The following is a 17,653-nucleotide window of genomic DNA, read 5'->3' as shown; positions in this document are numbered from 1 at the left end:
TTTTTTTGAAGTGGAGTCTCGCTCTGTCACCCAGGCTGGAGTGCAGTGGCGCGATCTCGGCTCACTGCAACCTCTGCCTCACTGCAACCTCTGCCTCCTGGGTTCACACCATTCTCCTGCCTCAGCCTCCCAAGTAGCTGGGACTACAGGCGCCGCCACCACGCCTGGCAAATTTTTTGTATTTTTAGTAGAGACGGGGTTTCACTGTGTTAGCCAGGATGGTCTCAATCTCCTGACCTAGTGATCCGCCCGCCTCGGCCTCCCAAAGTGCTGGGATTACAGGCGTGAGCCACTGTGCCCGGCCTTGTTGTCTGTGTATCTTGTGACATTGCTGAACTCACTTATTAATTCTAGAAGGCTTTTCTTTGGAGGCTCTTTGGGAGTTATACATTAGACAATCATGTCATCTGGAAAATGAGACAGTTTTATTTTTTCCTTTCCTTGCCTTACTGCATTGGCTATGACTGTGTTGAATGAGTGTTAAGAGTGAACACCCTTGCCTTGTTTCTGACCTCAGTGGCAAAGCATTCAGTCTTTCACTGTTAAGCATAATATTCCATGCAGACTTTTTGTAAATGCTCGTTATCAAGTAAGGTTTCTATTCCTAGGTTTCTGAGTTATCATGAATGGGTACTGAATATAGTCAAATGCTCTTTGTGTATTAAGTGACATATGATGATGTGATTTTCTTCTTTAGCCTACTGATATGGTGGGTTATACTGATTATTTTTTGCACACTGAACCAATCTTGCATTCTGGTAATAAAACCCATGTGGTTATAATGCATAATTCTTTTTACATGTTGCTGGATTTGATTGGCTAAATTTTGGTGAGGATTTTTGCTTCCATGTTCATGAGGAATGTCGCTGTGTAGTTTATTTTGTACTCTGTCTGGTTCAGGTATTAGTGTGATACTGGCCTCATAAAGTAAGTTGGGAAGTATTCCTCCCTCTTACATTTTCTGGAAGAAATTGTGGAGAATTGATGCTAATTATTTTTAAATGTTTGGTTAATACCTCCAGTGAAACTATCTGAACCTGGGGACTTATTTTATAGAAGGTTTTCACTACAAATTCAGTTTTTTTTTTTTTTAATGGTTATAGGACTACTCATATTATTTCATATTGGGTAAATCTGGACAATATGCGCTTATAAAAGAGCTGGACTATTTCATGCAAGTTATCAAATTTATATGCATAGAGTTGTTCACAGTATTCTCTTACTGTATTTTCCTTTTAATGTCTACAGGATCTGTAATGATATTCCTGGTTTCATTCTTGATATGGGTAATTTTTATCTTAGTGCTTTATGTGTTTGTCAGTCTTGTGGGTTTCTTGTTTTTGTTTTTATTTTGGTTTGTTTTTTGCTTTTCAGATGAAGTCTCGCTCTGTGGCTCAGGCTGGAGTACAGTGGTACAATCTCGGCTCACTGCAGCCTCCAATTCCTGGGCTCAAGTGATTCTCCTGCCTCAGTCTCCCAAGTAGCTGGGACTACAAGCGTGCACCACCATGCCTGACTCTTTTTTGTACTTTTAGTAGAGAAGGGGTTTCACCATGTTGGCCAGGCTGGTCTCAAACTCCTGACCTCAGGTGATCTGCCCGCCTTAGCCTCCCAAAGTGCTGGGATTATAGGTGTGAGCCACCGTGCCCAGCCATGTTTGTCAGTCTTGATAGAAGTTTATCACCTTCTGGTTTCACTGATTTTTCTCTAATGTTTTTATGTTTTCAATTTCATTGATTTCTGCTCTTTATTTCCTTCCTTCTGCTTGCTCTGAGCTTGTTTTAATTATCTTTTCCTAGTTTCCTGAAGTAGGACCTTCCATTATAGGTATGAGACCTTACTTCTTCTCTAATATAAGCAAATTTCCCTTCCAGTTTTAGTTGGATCCTGCAAATTTTGATAAATTGCATTTTCATTTTTAATCAGTTCAATGTATCTTTTTTTTTAACCTCCCCTGAGATTTCCTCTTTGACTTGACTGTTTGGAGATTTTCTTCCTATCTAGGGCTGGTTTTTAGTTTGATTCCATTATAATGAGAGAACATACTCTGCCTAATTTCAGTTCTTTTAAAATTGTTGAGATTTGATTACTCAGGATATACTCTATTTTGAAAAGTGTTTCATGGACACTTGAAAAGAATGTATATTCTGCTGTTGTAGAATGGAATGTTCCATAAATGTCAATTAAATTTTTCTGGTTGAAGGTGTTATTCAGCTCTTTGATATCTTTACTGATCTGTTGTCTAGTAGTTCTAGCAATTCTGAGAAAGGGATGTTGAAGTCCCCAACTGTAATAGTGGATTTGTCTGTTTCTTTCTTTTAGTTCTGTTAGTTTTTGCTTCAGGTATTTTTATATACAAATAAAAGCGGTACATACACATTTAGAATTACTGTATATTTTAGTGGATTGGCCCTTTTATCATTATATAAATTGCTCTTGTTCCTAATAATTTCCTTTAATCTAAAGTCAACTTTGATATTAATACAGTAACTTCTTTTTAATTAATATCTGTATGATATACTTTCTATTCTTTTACTTTCAACCTACTGTCTTTACCATTATATTTGAATTTCTTGTAGAAAGTATATTTTAAAATTCACTTAAAATTCATTATGAAAATCTGTTTAACTGGTATATTTAGACCAGTTATAAAACATTTTACAATTATTATATATTTATGTTTTAATGTAATATTTTTATATGTTAGAGCTTAAATCCACCATTTTATTAACTTTTTTTGTTTCCTCCCGTTTTTGTTTCTCTGTTTCCCGTTTCTCACCTTCCTGTGATAAACCAAGGTACATTTTATATTATAGAATTCCATTTTGGATTACCTATGCTTTTGAGAATAACTGTTTATATAGTTTTTAATAATGATTGTTCTAAGTATTATAATATATATAAGTAACATCATAATCATCACTGGTATCAATGTTTTATCACTTTGAGTGAAATGTAGAAACCTTACCTCCAATTATGTTTAATCCTTTCCTCCTTCTAATTGTCTTCAAAATTCCTCACTATACATTCAGAAACAGATCATGTCATAATTTTTGCTTCAACTATCAAACAATTTTAAAAACTCAAAAACATATGCATGCATGTGTCTTTATAACAGAACAATTTCTATTCCTTTGGGTATATACCCAGTAATGGGATTGCTGGGTCGAATGGTATTTCTGTCTTTAGGTCTCTGAGGAATTGCCACACTGTTTTCCATAATGGTGGAATTATTTTTGACTTTTTAACAACAGTCATTATAGTTGGTGTGAGATGGTATCTCATTGTGGTTTTGATTTGCATTTCTCTAATGATCAGTGATGTTGAGCTTTTTTTTCATACCATTGTTGTCTACATGTATGTCTTCCTTTGAAAAGTGTCTATGTCCTTTGCCCATTTTTCTTTTAGTTGTCAAATTATCCTTTATTGAAATATTTTCCTTTGTGCTTAAATAGCTGGGCATTCCACTGCACCACTGTTGATGTCATCTATGATGTCATGAAGGTGACAGCCATCAACACTGCAGCCTACAAACTGAGCAGTCCCCAGGATCTCTTTAATGGTTCCAGAGAGTTCTCTGGCTAAAGATTGGTGCCACATCTGTCAAGTAATCTTGACAATCGCATCAAAAATGGTATTTCCACTGTGTTTAACGTTTTTGTGTTTCTGTCTCTTGGCAGTTCCTTGAGGGCTTTGATGATCAGGGCAGAGGCAGAAGGTACTACCTCAATCTGGGCCTGTCTGTTCTGAATGGTCAGTTTCACTGTAATCCTCAGACCCTTCCAGTCACCGGCTGCCTTGGCGATATCATCACCAACCTTTTTTGGAGACAGACCCAGAGGGCCAATCTTGGGGGCCAGTGCCAGATACCAGCAATGATGCCAGTGCCAGCACAGACATGGCACCCACTTCACCCTCCGTGCACCTCAGGTGTACAACTTTTTTTTTTTTTTGAGACAGAGTCTTGCTCAGTCGCCGAGGCTGGAGTGCAGTGGCGTGATCTCGGCTCACTGTAAGCTCCGCCTCCCGGGTTCACGCCATTCTCCTGCCTCAGCCTCCCGAGTAGCTGGGACTACAGGCGCCCGCCACCACGCCTGCCTAATTTTTTTTTGTATTTTTAGTAGAGACGGGGTTTCAACATGTTAGCCAGAATGGTCTCAATCTCCTGACCTCGTGATCTACCCGCCTCGGCCTCTCAAAGTGCTGGGATTACAGGCCTGAGCCACCACGCCCAGCCAGGTATACAACTTTGATCTCGCGGGGGTCGAACTTCAGCAGTTTGCCCAGTTTTTAATGGGGTTGTTTTTTTCTTGTAAATCTGTTTACGTTTCTTACAGATGCTGGATATCAGACCTTTGTTGGATGCATAGTTTGCAAAAATTTTCTCCCATTCTGTAGGCTATTTATTGATAGTTTCTGTTGCTGTGCAGAAGCTCTTTAGTTTAGTTAGATCCCACTTGCTAATTTTTGCTTTTGTTGCAATTGGTTTTGGCATCTTCATCACGAAACCTTTGCCCATGCCTATGTCCTGAATGGTATTGCCTAAGTTGTCTTCCAGGGTTTTTATAGTTTTAGGTTTAAGTCTTTAATCTATCTTGAGTTCATTTTCGTATATGGTATAAGGAAGTGGTCCAGTTTCAATATTCTGTGTATGGCTAGTCAGTTATCCTAGCAAGGTTTATTGAATAGGGAATCCTTTCCCCATTGCTTGTTTTTGTCAGATTTGTCAAAATAGCAAAGAAATGGAATCAACCTAAATGCCCATCAAAGACAGACTGGATAAAGAAAATGTGGTTCATATACACCACGGAATACTACACAGTCATAAAAAAAAGAATGACATCTGTCCTTTCGAGAAACATGGATGGAGCTGGAGGCCATTATTCTTACCAAACTAATGCAGATACCAAATACCACATGTTCTCACTTATAAGTGGGAGTTAAATGATGATAATGCATGGATACATAGAGGGGAACGACACACCCTGGGGCCTACTGGGTGGAGGATGGGAAGAGGGAGGGGATCAGGAAAAATAACTATTGGGTACTTGGGCTTAATACCTGAGTGATGAAATAATCTATACAACAAACCCCCATGACACAAGTTTATCTATATGACAAACCTGAACATGTACCCCGAACTTAAAATTAGAAAATAAATAATAAAACTCAAGAAGAAAAGATAGGCTGCATTTTCCCTATTTTTTATTCATTACATTGTTCTTTCTTTATTCCTGACATTTCAAGTTTCTTTCTATTATTCTTTTTTCATTCTATTTGGAGAATATCCTTTAGTCATTTTTTCAGAGTAGGTCTGCTGGTGAGAAATTTTCTTAATTTTCCTCTCTCTAAAAGTGTCTTGACTTCCCTTTCACTCCTGAAAGATATTCACGGCTATAAAATTCTGTGTGGACAGTTCATTTTTTCCCCCAGCAACTGAAAAATGTTCCACATACTTCTGGCCTCTATGGTTTCAGATAAAAAATTCACTATCGCTCAATCATTGTTCCCCTATAGTAGTGTTATTTTTTCTAGTTGCTTTGAAGATTTTTCTGTCTTTAGTTTTCCGAAGTTTAACTGTGATGTATCTTGGTGCTGATTTCTTTGAGTTTATCCTGTCTGGAGTTCACTTGGATTCACTGGATTCACTTTATGAATCTGTGAGTTTATGCCTTTCACCATATTTGGGAATTTGTTAGCCATTGTTTCTTGATTATTTTCTAGCCCCATATTCTTTCTACTGTCCATCTGGAATTCCAATGAAACAAATGTTAGATCTTTTGTTACAGTCCCACAGGTCTCTAAAGCTCTTTTATTTTTTTTTCTCCTATCTATCTTCTCTCTGTTGTTCAGACTGTAATTTTTATTTATCTGTCTTTAAGTTTACCGATTCTTTTCTCTGTCATCTCTGTTCTGCTACTGAGCCTATCTAGTGACTTTTAAAATTTTAGTTATTATATTGTTCAGTTCTATAATTCCATTTGGTTCTTTTTTCTTACCTTCTGCTTCCTTACTGAGACTTTGTTTCAAGGGTGCTCATAATTGCTTGCTGAAGCAATTTTATAATAGTTATTTTAAAATTCGTGTTAGATAATTTCAGCTTCTGAGTCATTTCAGTATTAGCATCTGTCTCAGTCTGCTCAGGCTGCTATAACAAAATATCATATACTGGGTAGCTTAAACAACATACATTTATTTCTCACAATTCTGGATGCTGGGGAAGTCCAAGATCAAGGTATGAGTCAATGTGGTTCCTGGTGAGGGTCCTCTTTCTGGCTTACAGATAATCACCTTCTAGCTGTGTTTTCACATGGTAGAGAGAGAGAGTGCTGGTCTCTCTTATTCTTCTAAGGACATTAATCCCTCTTAAGCCCAACCCTCATGACCTCACCTAAATCTAATTACCTTCCAAAGGTCCTACCTCCAAACATTACATTGCAGGGTTAGGGCTTCAACTTATGAATCTGAGGGAGACACAAACATTCAATCCATAACAGCATCTGTTGATTGTCTAATTCAAGTTGTGATATTGCTGGTTCTTGGTATGAGAAGCAATTTTTAATTATATCCTAGACATTTGGGGTATTAAGTTATGAAATTCCAGATCCTACTTAATCTTTTTCAGTAGGTAGACATCCTATTTAGGTTTAGTATACTGGTTCAGGCTTACTTGTGTGGGTCGTGGCATCAATGACAATTTAGTTTTCAGAGCATTGTAGTGCTACTCTGGTCTGCTTCCTTTGTGTGCTACCCAGAGGCCATATCTAAAAACCTGGGCAGCATTCCACACTATAGTTCAGTTCTTAAACTTCTTGTAGTATTAATTCTCGTCAGTTTCTTGTATGGGTCACTGAATGGGTGTGTCTAGGACTTCATATGCAAAATCCCTTTCTCTAGCTCCCCTCTCTCCCGAATCCCACCCTTACTCTCTAGTTGGGAAGGGAAACAGCTTCACCTGCCACCACTGGATGCTGGCCACTGGGAGTGGAAGTCTAGGTTCCTCCCTGGGCCTCTACTGACACCACTTTGGTGGGAGAATCGAGCACTGCTTCACTGCTGCTGGCCCGAGGGTAGAAGTTCACACTTCTCACTTATTCCACTGGCTCTGCCCCAGAGAGGGAAACAGAATGCTGCCTCACACTGTCTCACTGCCTCCAAGTTGGGGGTGGAAGTACAGACTTTTCATTCACCCCAGCAGACACCGTGTCATCAGGGAGAAGTAAAAAACCATGTTGGTGCTGCCAAGCAGAGGACAGATATTCAAGTTCCCTGCTTAGCCTCTGCTGACACCACTCCAGCAGGATAAGCAGCCTGCTACTGTCAGATGGGGGATGGAAAATCAGGATCCACGCTTGGTTTCTGTTGGTAATACACCAGCAGGGGAAGCAGAGAGTATCCACTGGGCAGAGAGTGAAAAGTCAAGCTCTCTGCTCAACTCCCACTGACACCATCTTGATGGAGGAAGCAGAACACTGCCTTCTACCACTGTTTTACTGTCAGGAACAGATACGAGTTCAGGCTCTCCACTTGGCCCCAGCAATCCTGGTGGAGGAATCAGAGTACAGTTTGCTACTACCACCAAATAGGAGGCAGAAGTCCAGACTCCCCACCTCAGTTCCACTGCACTGGCACTAAGCGAGGTGGGGAGATTTTCATGATCTTTGACGGGAGGAGGACAGGTATTGTAAATAAGGTTTCTGTTCTGTTAGGATGCCCTTTGCTCAATTCTTCGTCTAGAAATAGCAGGCTTTTCTTATAACTTTTTAAAATCTGCACCAGTTGACATTTTCAGGATGTGGGATTTGCCAACACTCAGTCTAAAATATACAGAGGACAAAAAGAAAATCCAAGGAACTCACTGCCATGTCATTTCCCAAGCTCCAAGGTCCCTAGCCAGTCTGACTGTGTTTTAGAGTCTTCCTACATTTGCTTTTAGTATTATGTCCAGGGTTTTCAGTTACCCTTAGCTGGTAGAATAGGGAGAGATGAGTCTATTACATCTTGCCAAGAATAAAAAGCTTAAGAAGGCCATATCTTAAAATATAATAATTTGTAGAATACAGGTTAACAATAGCAGACATAATAAAACATAAAAGCATTAAGCAATTTGTATGGAAATAGAGGGATAAGTAGATGAGATTCAACCATAACAAGCCAAATCTGCTGGGAGAGACAGCTTTTCCAAGAACCAAGGAACTCCGGGAAAGACTGATTCACTTAAACCTTAAGCTACCAGTGGATACACTGTAATTGATATTCTCCTCCCCAAAAACATCCAATTCCCAAAAACCCACTCATTTAATTAAGAGGATATGGCTGAATATCTGACAGTATTGTCTATATAAATCACAAAAGCACCATCCTGTACTTTCAAGACACCACATAGGCTAGGTTTAAAGATTAATAAACAAAAATAGGATGCTATCTGTAGCCAAGAGCTTGATATATGTAAGAAACTCCCCAACCAATTTCAAATCCATTTATTTGCCAATCCCGGCGCCAGCTCGAAGAGCACATTGGCAGTGAACTGAATCAGTCCAGATAGGCTCCAAATGAAAGCAGAAGGACGCCAGGACTTAGCACCTCAATGATGGTGCTAACAACCTAAGTTCCACATAAGTAAGGAAAGAGTATGATAGCCAGACCTCAGAGGTGGGCAGCTGGTGCAAACGAGCTGGAGCTGGGGTCCTGCATTTGGGTGCTGATATTGGGATCCCCTTGAAGGGGAGAGGAGTATTTTTTCTTTTTTCTTTTTTTTTTTTTTGAGACGGAGTTTCTCTCGTCACCCAAGCTGGAGTGCAATGGCACAATCTGGGTTCACTGCAAACTCCACCTCCCGGTTTCAAGTGATTCTCCCACCTCAGCCTCTGGAGTATCTGGGATTACGACGCATGCCACCACGCCGGGCTAATTTTTGCATTTTCAGTAGAGACAGGGTTTCACCATGTTGGCCAGGCTGGTCTCAAACTCCTGACCTCAAATGATCCACTCGCCTTGCCCTCCCAAAGTGCTGCACCCGGCCGAGAGGAGTATTTTTAATTACAAAAATCTGCAACTAAAACTTTTAAGTAATCTCTTGGTTATACATTTTTAAATACTTTTATAAATATTCCTACTTTTCTACACTAATTGAATTACTGGGGTGGGGAGAAATGCCATCACCTGAGAAAAGACAATCCAAACACACTCCCAGGGAAAGCAAAGAGAAGAGAACAAGGTTACGTGGGTCCTCCATCCACAGAGAAGACGCTGAATAGGAGTTTTTTAATGTTCCCATCAGTCCCACATGGAGCCGACAGTGAGTGGGAAGGAGCCAAAGCCCTGGCCAGGCCCTGTTCTAGGCACCCAGGCACTCCTCTCCTGGCCTCACCTGTACCAGGCAGAAGATGTGCTTCTCCTCAGCCCCTCGGCTAATACATCTGTGGTAGGACGCAATTGCGAGCATTGCCTTCCTTCACCCACTGCTGCTGCCACTGAGCCATGTGCCCTCCCACACTACATACACTCTCCATGTAGGAGAAGTGATTTTGGTAAGATGAGTAAAGACGTGGAGACTGGGCCTGCATTTCCCACATCTTAAACAGGTAAACACCAGCTTCCTATCCCCCAAAAGGTTCATTTTCCCAGAAATATTTAGTTCTAAAGGATCAAAACAACCTATGGCTTCTTCCAGTAACACACAAGCTGTCAAAAGCCTAATGCTGTCTCTCTTAAGATATTACCTGGATTCAGGGGAAGAAATGAAGAGGTAAATAAAGGCAAACGAGTGCCAACCGCGGTAGTTCATGCCTGTAATCCTAGCACTTTGGGAGTCCAAGGTGGGCAGATCATTTGAGGTCAGGAGTTCGAGACCAACCTGGCCAACATGGTGAAACCCCCATCTCTACTAAAAACATAAAAATTAGCTCAATGTAGTGGCAGGCACCTGTAATCCCAGCTACTCAGGAGGCTGAGGCAGGAGAATCGCTTCAACCAGGGAGGTGGACCTTGCAGTGAGCCAAGATCGTACCACCACACAAACAAGGCCAACTGGGTCACACAGCGAAACTCCATCTCAAAAAAAAAAGGCAAATGGGGACTGTAACGAGAAGAGGGAGGGAGAATGAGAACTTAGGTCTCTAAGGCAGCCATCAGAGAAGGTTCTTTCAAAAACTGACAGGACTCAAACAGAAATACAGAGAAATGACTCCAAGAGCTCATGATCCATCTAAGAGTGAGATTTCTTCCTGGTATAGACCTGTACCTGTGAGCCCTCCCACACATTAGGGGCATGGCCAGGGGCTGTAATTCTTCACCTTTTCCTCCTCTCATTCCCTTAGCTTGTAGAGAAATTTAGAGCTGGAGGAAAACTCAGTCATCCTCTTGTTCCAGCCCTATGTTTTAAATTTAAGGAACCTGAGGCCCAGAAGAAACACATTTGCTACATGTTCAAAGGACAAGGACAAGGATTCGGGCTTCTTGCTTCCTGGGCCAGCTCCTCTTTCTTTTGGAACAAGCCTGTGTCTAATTCAAGTGTAAGTGAGGCAGAGATCTGGGCCGTAAAGTCTACTCACTCCACTCACGCCTGTGATAATGGAGAGAATGGCTACCCCTGCTCGGTGCCTCAATTTCTCCAAGCATAGGGAGCTGTTTGAAGACAAGGGATGGCAAACAGAATTCTAACCTAAACCATGACAGAAATGCTCCCAGCACTTTTTTTTAATAGTTTAAAAGGGTTTCTTATTTGTCGTTAATGGTTCTTTAAATTATTTAACAACATTGTTATCCCATGTTTATTGCAAGAGTTCCCATAAAAATGATTCCATTCTCTGCAAAAACAACAAGGCCATGCTGCAGGCTTATACTCACAGGAAAAAAACATCACATACCTTGTCTTTCTTTGAACTCTCCACCTCTGCCCCCTCCTTGAATTTTGCCAGTGTGCTCTTGAGGTCCTGAGATGTGTAGGTGTTGGTGTTGATATCCAGCCTGTCCAAAGAAAACTGAGAGTAAAGAGGGAGGCATGGCTAGGCTTGGTGGCTCGCACTTGTAATCCCAGTACTCTGGGTGGCCAAGATGGAAGGATAGCAAGATCCCATCTCTACAAAAACTTTAAACATATTAGCTGGGATGTGATGGTACGTGCCTGTGGTCCCAGCTATGTGGGAAGCAGGAGGATCACTTGAGCCCAGGGGTTCGAGGCTGCGGTAAACTATGATTGTGTCACCGTACTCCCACAGCTGGGCAACAGAGTCAGACCCTGTCTCTAAAAATAAATAAGAGGGGAGCATCGTACCTCCCAAGACAGAAAATGTCCCTGGGTGAATGGCACCCTAAGGTAAGCAAAGCCAGGCCAGCTCTAACTCTGAGTGTACTATCATACCTTTGCCTTCAGTCAGCCAGAGGTCTAACAGAGTGACCTTACCTTGAAGCTAGAAGAGGAAAGACACAGCTGAAAATGGGATCATTCCATGAGAGAGGAAGAAATGGCATGGGGCAGACAGAAGCCAACCACGAACAGAGGCTCTCAGCCAGCTTCTCAAGGCAGAAATAAGCCTGGAATACCTGTGCAATGCTCCTCCCTCAGCATGCTGCCAGGGCAGGACCTCTCTGAGGGAAGTGGACTCAGACACAGGAAGTAACGTGCACCCTTATTTATTAATATATTTTTCCATGAAAGGGGACAACAGGGCCCTGAGTCCCACAGTGTGTTCCTGATCTGATTAGACAAGGCAGCCTGTCTTTACAAAAACAAGTTGGATAGATTCACACCACAAGACCAACCTCTGAGCACAAAGGAGAGGCAGGAGGTATGTCTCAACCTGACCAAGGAATGGATTTGAGATACTAAGGAGCAGAATCAAGGTCAGCCCCTTCCATGGCCAGTCTCCAAGGGCAGGAGAGAAAGAAATCAACGTGGCTATAATCTCAGGAACCTGCCAAAGACCAGAATGGTCTCCTCACAAAATTTCCTGGAGCTGATCCAAGCCACAGCTACGTGTCTTAACCAGAGAGAAGACATCCATCATGTGAGAGCAAGGTTTTACCACTAGCATTCATTTTAGTTCAATGAACAGAGGTAAGCACAAGAATGATGTGGACGAAGGGAAGAGTGGAGTGTGGACTGTGCTTAACAAGACTGTCTGCCTGGTGTTGGGTTCAGGATTCCTATATCCTGGAATGCCCACAAGATTTCAGAGGTGAGGAGGAAGGGGCTAGCGGTCTGCTCTACTCCAGGCAGGAAGAGCACATCAGTCTCATAGTCTGAGATTCCAGCAGGCCTCAGCTCTCATGTACTAAGAGCTTTCATTCTTCCTAGAGACATTTTAGGGCTCTGAGAAAAACACTCATCTTCTCTAAACCTCAGTCCTCCTAAACTAATTAATAATAGCTAGTAACTCATTTATTGAGCATTTAGCCATGTGTTAGGCAGTGTGTTAATCCCTTTAAAGTAATATTTCATTCAAATAGTTACCACAATCCTACAACGTAGGGAGAGAATCCTGAATCCCTCTCCCTACAGAGCATCATCCACTGCCAATGCATGAGGATACCACTGCTCCGCCCCACATACCCAAGAGGGAGCTACATATTCAGGAACCATAGCTTGAATACATTATCTCCTCCCTCCTGTAAGACTCGGTCAGGACTAATCCCATTATGCCGTGTATCTCTGTTTACGTCATCAGTCTCACTCTCCTAAGCCATCTCTCATCGCCCACTCTCAGTCCCAACTACATACACACAAGCATGCACATGTGCACTCAAGTTCACGCACACACACAAAACAGTCATCTGGTGGTCTCACTTCATTCTTCACTATGAAAAACAGACCAAAACTTCATTTTCCCATGATCAGTTCTACAAGCTAACCTGCACCTAAGTCTATGTTTTCTACTTTCCTTCCTATTACAATGGATGAGTGTCCCTGATCCTATTAAACTTAGTTCCAGATCGCACTTGCCTTTACAAAAGCTTTAACTCCCATAATTACACCTCTCCCTCCTGCCTTCATCATCAATTTCTCCCTTCAGCTGGATTATTCCCATCAGTGCACCAACTCTCCTTTTACCCCAGTCTCTTCTGGTTATCCTGCCATTTCCCTGCTCTCATTCAGAGTAATACTTTATGAACACATTGTTTTCACTCACTATCCCCACCTTTTTTACTCCTATTTATACTGCCATTTACTGTAATCTGGATTCTGTCCTCACCACTCCACTTACACTGCTAATCAAAATTGCCAATAACTGATGACCAATCCGATGGACCCTTCTTCATTCACTTCATGTTCCTCAACCACTAAGCTGCATTTGCACAGTTCACCCTCCCTTTTTAAAAAACTCTCAGTCAGGTGTGGTGGCTCATGCCTGTAATCCCAGCACTTTGGGAGGCCGAGGAGGGAGGATTGCTTGAGCCCAGGAGTTCAAGACCAGTCAGGGCAACATAGTAAGACTCTGTCTCTACAAAAAACTTGAAAATTAGCCAGGCATGGTGGTGTGTGTCTGTGGCCCCAGCTACTCAGAAGCCTGAGGTGGGAGGATTGCTTGAGCCCAGGTTGTAGTGATCCAGGATTATGCCACTGCACTCCAGCCTGGGCGACAAAGCGAAACCCTGTCGGGGAAAAAAAAAAAAAAAAAAAAACGCTCTCCTTTGCTGGCTTGTGACCTCACTCTCATGGCTCTTTCACTTCCTCGCTCCTTCTCCAACTCTTGCTGGTTCCTCATCTCCTACCTGAGCCACACAGCCCAGAATGCCTTGGAGTTCAGCCCTGTCAATCTTCTCCACCTCGACATCCTCCCCTAGTTACTTTAAAAACCTATCTGCCAGTGATCTCAACATTAACATCTCCAGCCCAACCTCTCCCGAGCACCAGTCAGAGTCTTGCACAACTACCTGATAGATCTGTATCTCAAATGTTTAACAAGTACTTCAAACTTATTGAATCTAAAACATGGCCCTTGATTCTTCTCCTTATAAGTCTGTCCCTCTCCCAACTTTTCTATTTCAATAAACAGTACCAACAACCACCCAGTTGCTCAAACTCCAAAATGAGGCTTTACCCTCAATCCGTGCCCCTTCCTGTATCTTCCTTCAACCTCTATGCTGAAATCATAAGCAAGTCCTCTTGAGTCTACCTCCAAATTAAATCTCCAAATTCATTCAGTCTCTGTTATGATACCCTAAACTCTGTCTCTACGAAAAACTTGAAAATTGGCCAGGCACGGTGGTATGTGCCTGTGGCCCCAGCTATTCAGAAGCCTGAGGTGGGAGGATTGCTTGAGGCCATTATGTCTTACCTGATCTACTGAAATGACATCCTAATTCTGTCTTCTTTTGTCCACTTTCAATCTCATCTCCAGACACATAGTAACTAAATCACCCTTCTACCTAAAATCTTCCAATGGCAGCTGGGCATGGTGGCTCACACCAGTAATCCCGGCACTTTGGGAGGATGAGGTGGGCAGATCACGAGGTCAGAAGTTCAAGACCAGCCTGGCCAACATGGTGAAACCCCGTCTCTACTAAAAATACAAAATTAGCCGGGTGTGGTGGCAGGCACCTGTAATACCAGCTACTTGGGAGGCTGAGGCAGGAGAATTGCTTGAACCCGGGAGGCGGAGGTTGCAGTGAGCTGAAATGGTGCCACTGCACTCCAGCCTGGGTAGCAGAGCAAGACACCATCTTAGGGGGGAAAAAAATCTTCCAATGGTTTTCCATTACAATTAAAGGTGAATGAAGAATATACAACATGTTCCTCAAAAGCTACATATTCTGGCCCCCACATACCTCTCCAATCTCATCTCCTATCGGTTTCCTTCCTTCTCTCTTCTCCTCTAGTCACCTTGATTGTTTTCTTGCTTCTCCTACTTGACAAAGCCTTTTCCTTGATAAAGCCTGGGACTTCCTGTTGTTTCATCTGTCTGAAATGTCCTAACTCCTAAACCTATAAACCTAACCCTTTGCATAAAGAGTTAATTATCCTTTTTGTCCATATCATCCTTGTTCTTGCCTCTGTTTCCTGAACTGAAATAAGTGCTAGTGGTAAAGCCTTGCTCCCCAATGGATGTCTTCTCTCTAGTCAAGATGCATTGCTGTGACTTGGATCAGCTCCAGGGATCTCAGTGAGGTTACCAATCTAGTCTTTGACAGGTTCCTGAGATCAGCCACATTGGTTCCTTTCCTTCCTCCCTTTGGGGCCAGTTAATTAATCCATGATTAATTCCCAGTACTTACAGGTTTTAGAACAGGGTCAGCAAACTATCAGTAATGACCAGATAATATCTTACTTATGTGCTTATGTACCTGGTTTTCTGTCCGCCAGCCTTATGGAGGCTGTTTTGTTTACTGCTGTATCCCAATGCCTGGCACATGGGCACTAAATAGGTTTCTGTGAAATAAATCAATGGAGGAAGTAAATGGCCCTGTCCTTAGCCCAACCTCTTAACCACTATGCCATACTGGACCTTGGTAAATGTTCAACCCAAGATGGCACGACTTGAATGTGGTTTTACCCTCAGTCCTCCAAACCCAGGAGGAAGAGTCAAAGAAGCTGGTTACTCCAGGGCAAAAAGAGAGATGTACTATGGAGATGTTGACAGGGATATGGACTAAAACCAGTAGAGATGGCAAAGCCTAAAGCATAAATAGCAAGTGAAAACCTGTTGCTAAGAGCCAACTGTATGCAATGAAATAAGGCAGTACTAAAGGAACTCTCTGAGACAAGCCAGAGTCAGGGTCTTCTGTCCCAGACTGTAGAGCCAGCAAGCATTGCAGCTCTAGGTAGCAATGTGGCCAGCCACACAACATAGTAGAGAGACTGCCATGAATTTTGGATCAATGGACTGTCCCCATCTCAGCCTCCTGAGTAGCTGGGACTACAGGCATAATACACACCACACACTCACACCCCCACACCCCCAGCTAATTTTGTTTTGGTGGTTTTGTTTGTTTGTTTGTTTGTTTTGAGACAGGGTCTGACTCTGCCACCCAGGCTGGAGTGCAGTGGTACGATCTTGACTCACTGCAACCTCTGCCTCACAGGCTCAAGTGATCCTCCCAACTCAGCCCCACGAGTAGCTGGGACTACAGGTGTGTGCCACCACCTCCGGCTAATTTTTATATGTTTTGCAGAGATACACACCCTGTTACCCAGGCTGGTCTTCAAATCCTAGGCTCCAATGATCCACAGCCTCCCAAACTGTTGGTATTACAGGTATGAACCACTGCGCCCAGCCCCTAACTCAATATTCATAAGCTAAGAAAAGAATAGAGTATTTTCTTCAGAAAATAAGACTTGGATTACACGTGAGAAAAGACTTCTTAAAAGTACTTTGAGACACTGAAATTACATGGTTGTAAGAAAGGAGTAATTGTCTGACCTGGGTCACTCCAAGTATAGGCCTATCTGGAGGGATGAAGGAAGATGAAAGATCCTTCCCAATTTGGCGTGACTGAAAGGAGAACAAATGCCTCTATCTCAATATGAAGTAGAATTTTCCAACAGTGAAAACTGTGTAAATCTGAACAGGCTGTTTTGTGGGGTGAGTGCCACCTGACAAAAGTACATGTGAACCAGCTGAGTGACTTTCTGACAGGCATGTCAAAGAAAAGACTAGGGTAAGAAGTGGGTCTCTAGGACCTCCTTCTGATTACATCTGACTGCAAAATACTGGGTTTTTGTTTTAGTTTTTTTTTTTTTTTTTGAGACGGAGTCTCGCTCTGTCGCCCAAGCTGGAGTGCAGTGGCCGGATCTCAGCTCACTGCAAGCTCCGCCTCCCGGGTTCACGCCATTCTCCTGCCTCAGCCTCCCAAGTAACTGGGACTACAGGCGCCCACCACCTCGCCCGGCTAGTTTTTTGTACTTTTAGTAGAGACGGGGTTTCACCGTGTTAGCCAGGATGGTCTCGATCTCCTGACCTTGTGATCCGCCCGCCTCAGCCTCCCAAAGTGCTGGGATTACAGGCTTGAGCCACCGCGCCCGGCCTGTTTTAGTTTTTTTTGAGACAGTCTCGCTCTGTCGCCCAGGCTGGAGTGCTGTGGCACGATCTTGGCTCATTGCAACTTTCACCTCCCAGGATCAAGTGATTCTTCTGCCTCAGCCTTCTGAATAGCTGGGATTGCAGGCACCTGCCACCACACCCAGCTAATTTTTGTATTTTTTGTAGAGACAGTGTTTCACCATGTTGACCAGGCTGGTCTTGAACTCCTGACCTCAGGTGATCCACCCGCCTTGGCCTCCCAAAGTGCTGGGATTACAGGTGTGAGCCACCACGTCCCACCTGCAAAATACAGTTTAAATTATAAAATCCAGCCTGGGCACAGTGGTCCACATCTGTTATCCAAGCACTTTGGGAGGCCAGGGCAGGAGGATCACTCGAGTCCAGGAGTTTAAGACCGGCCTGAGCAATAAAGTGAGATCCCGTCTCTACAAAAAAATTTTTTTAAAAATAGCCAGGCATAGTGGCACACACCTGTAGCCCCAGCCTACTCAGGAGGTTGGGGCAATGTAATTGTTTGAGCCCCGAAGTTCAAGGTTACAGTGAACTATGATCACACCACTTTACTCCAGCCTGGGCAACAGAGCAAGACCCTATCTCTAAAAAAAAAAAAAAAAAAAAAATCATCATCATCATCATCATCATCATCATCCAAGGACTGAGTAACACTAACC

General features: G+C 42.8%; 1 protein-coding gene across 2 annotated transcripts in view; it reads right to left on the bottom strand.

The window, feature by feature from the left end:
* Nucleotides 1–17,653, bottom strand: part of SIL1 (SIL1 nucleotide exchange factor) — a 242,464-nt gene that overhangs the window by 78,188 nt on the left and 146,623 nt on the right. For both annotated transcript variants that reach the window (XM_017891294.1, XM_017891295.1), the window contains exon 5: nt 10,869–10,968. In XM_017891294.1, coding sequence (XP_017746783.1) covers nt 10,869–10,968 — 100 coding nt within the window. The remainder of the gene's footprint in view (nt 1–10,868; nt 10,969–17,653) is intronic.

Source organism: Rhinopithecus bieti, unplaced genomic scaffold (assembly GCF_001698545.2).
Source record: "Rhinopithecus bieti isolate Rb0 unplaced genomic scaffold, ASM169854v2 scaffold_20170, whole genome shotgun sequence".
In the NCBI taxonomy this organism is placed as follows: Eukaryota; Metazoa; Chordata; class Mammalia; order Primates; family Cercopithecidae; genus Rhinopithecus; species Rhinopithecus bieti.
Note: the sequence above shows the minus strand (reverse complement) of the source record. Positions and strands in the feature narration are given on the sequence as shown.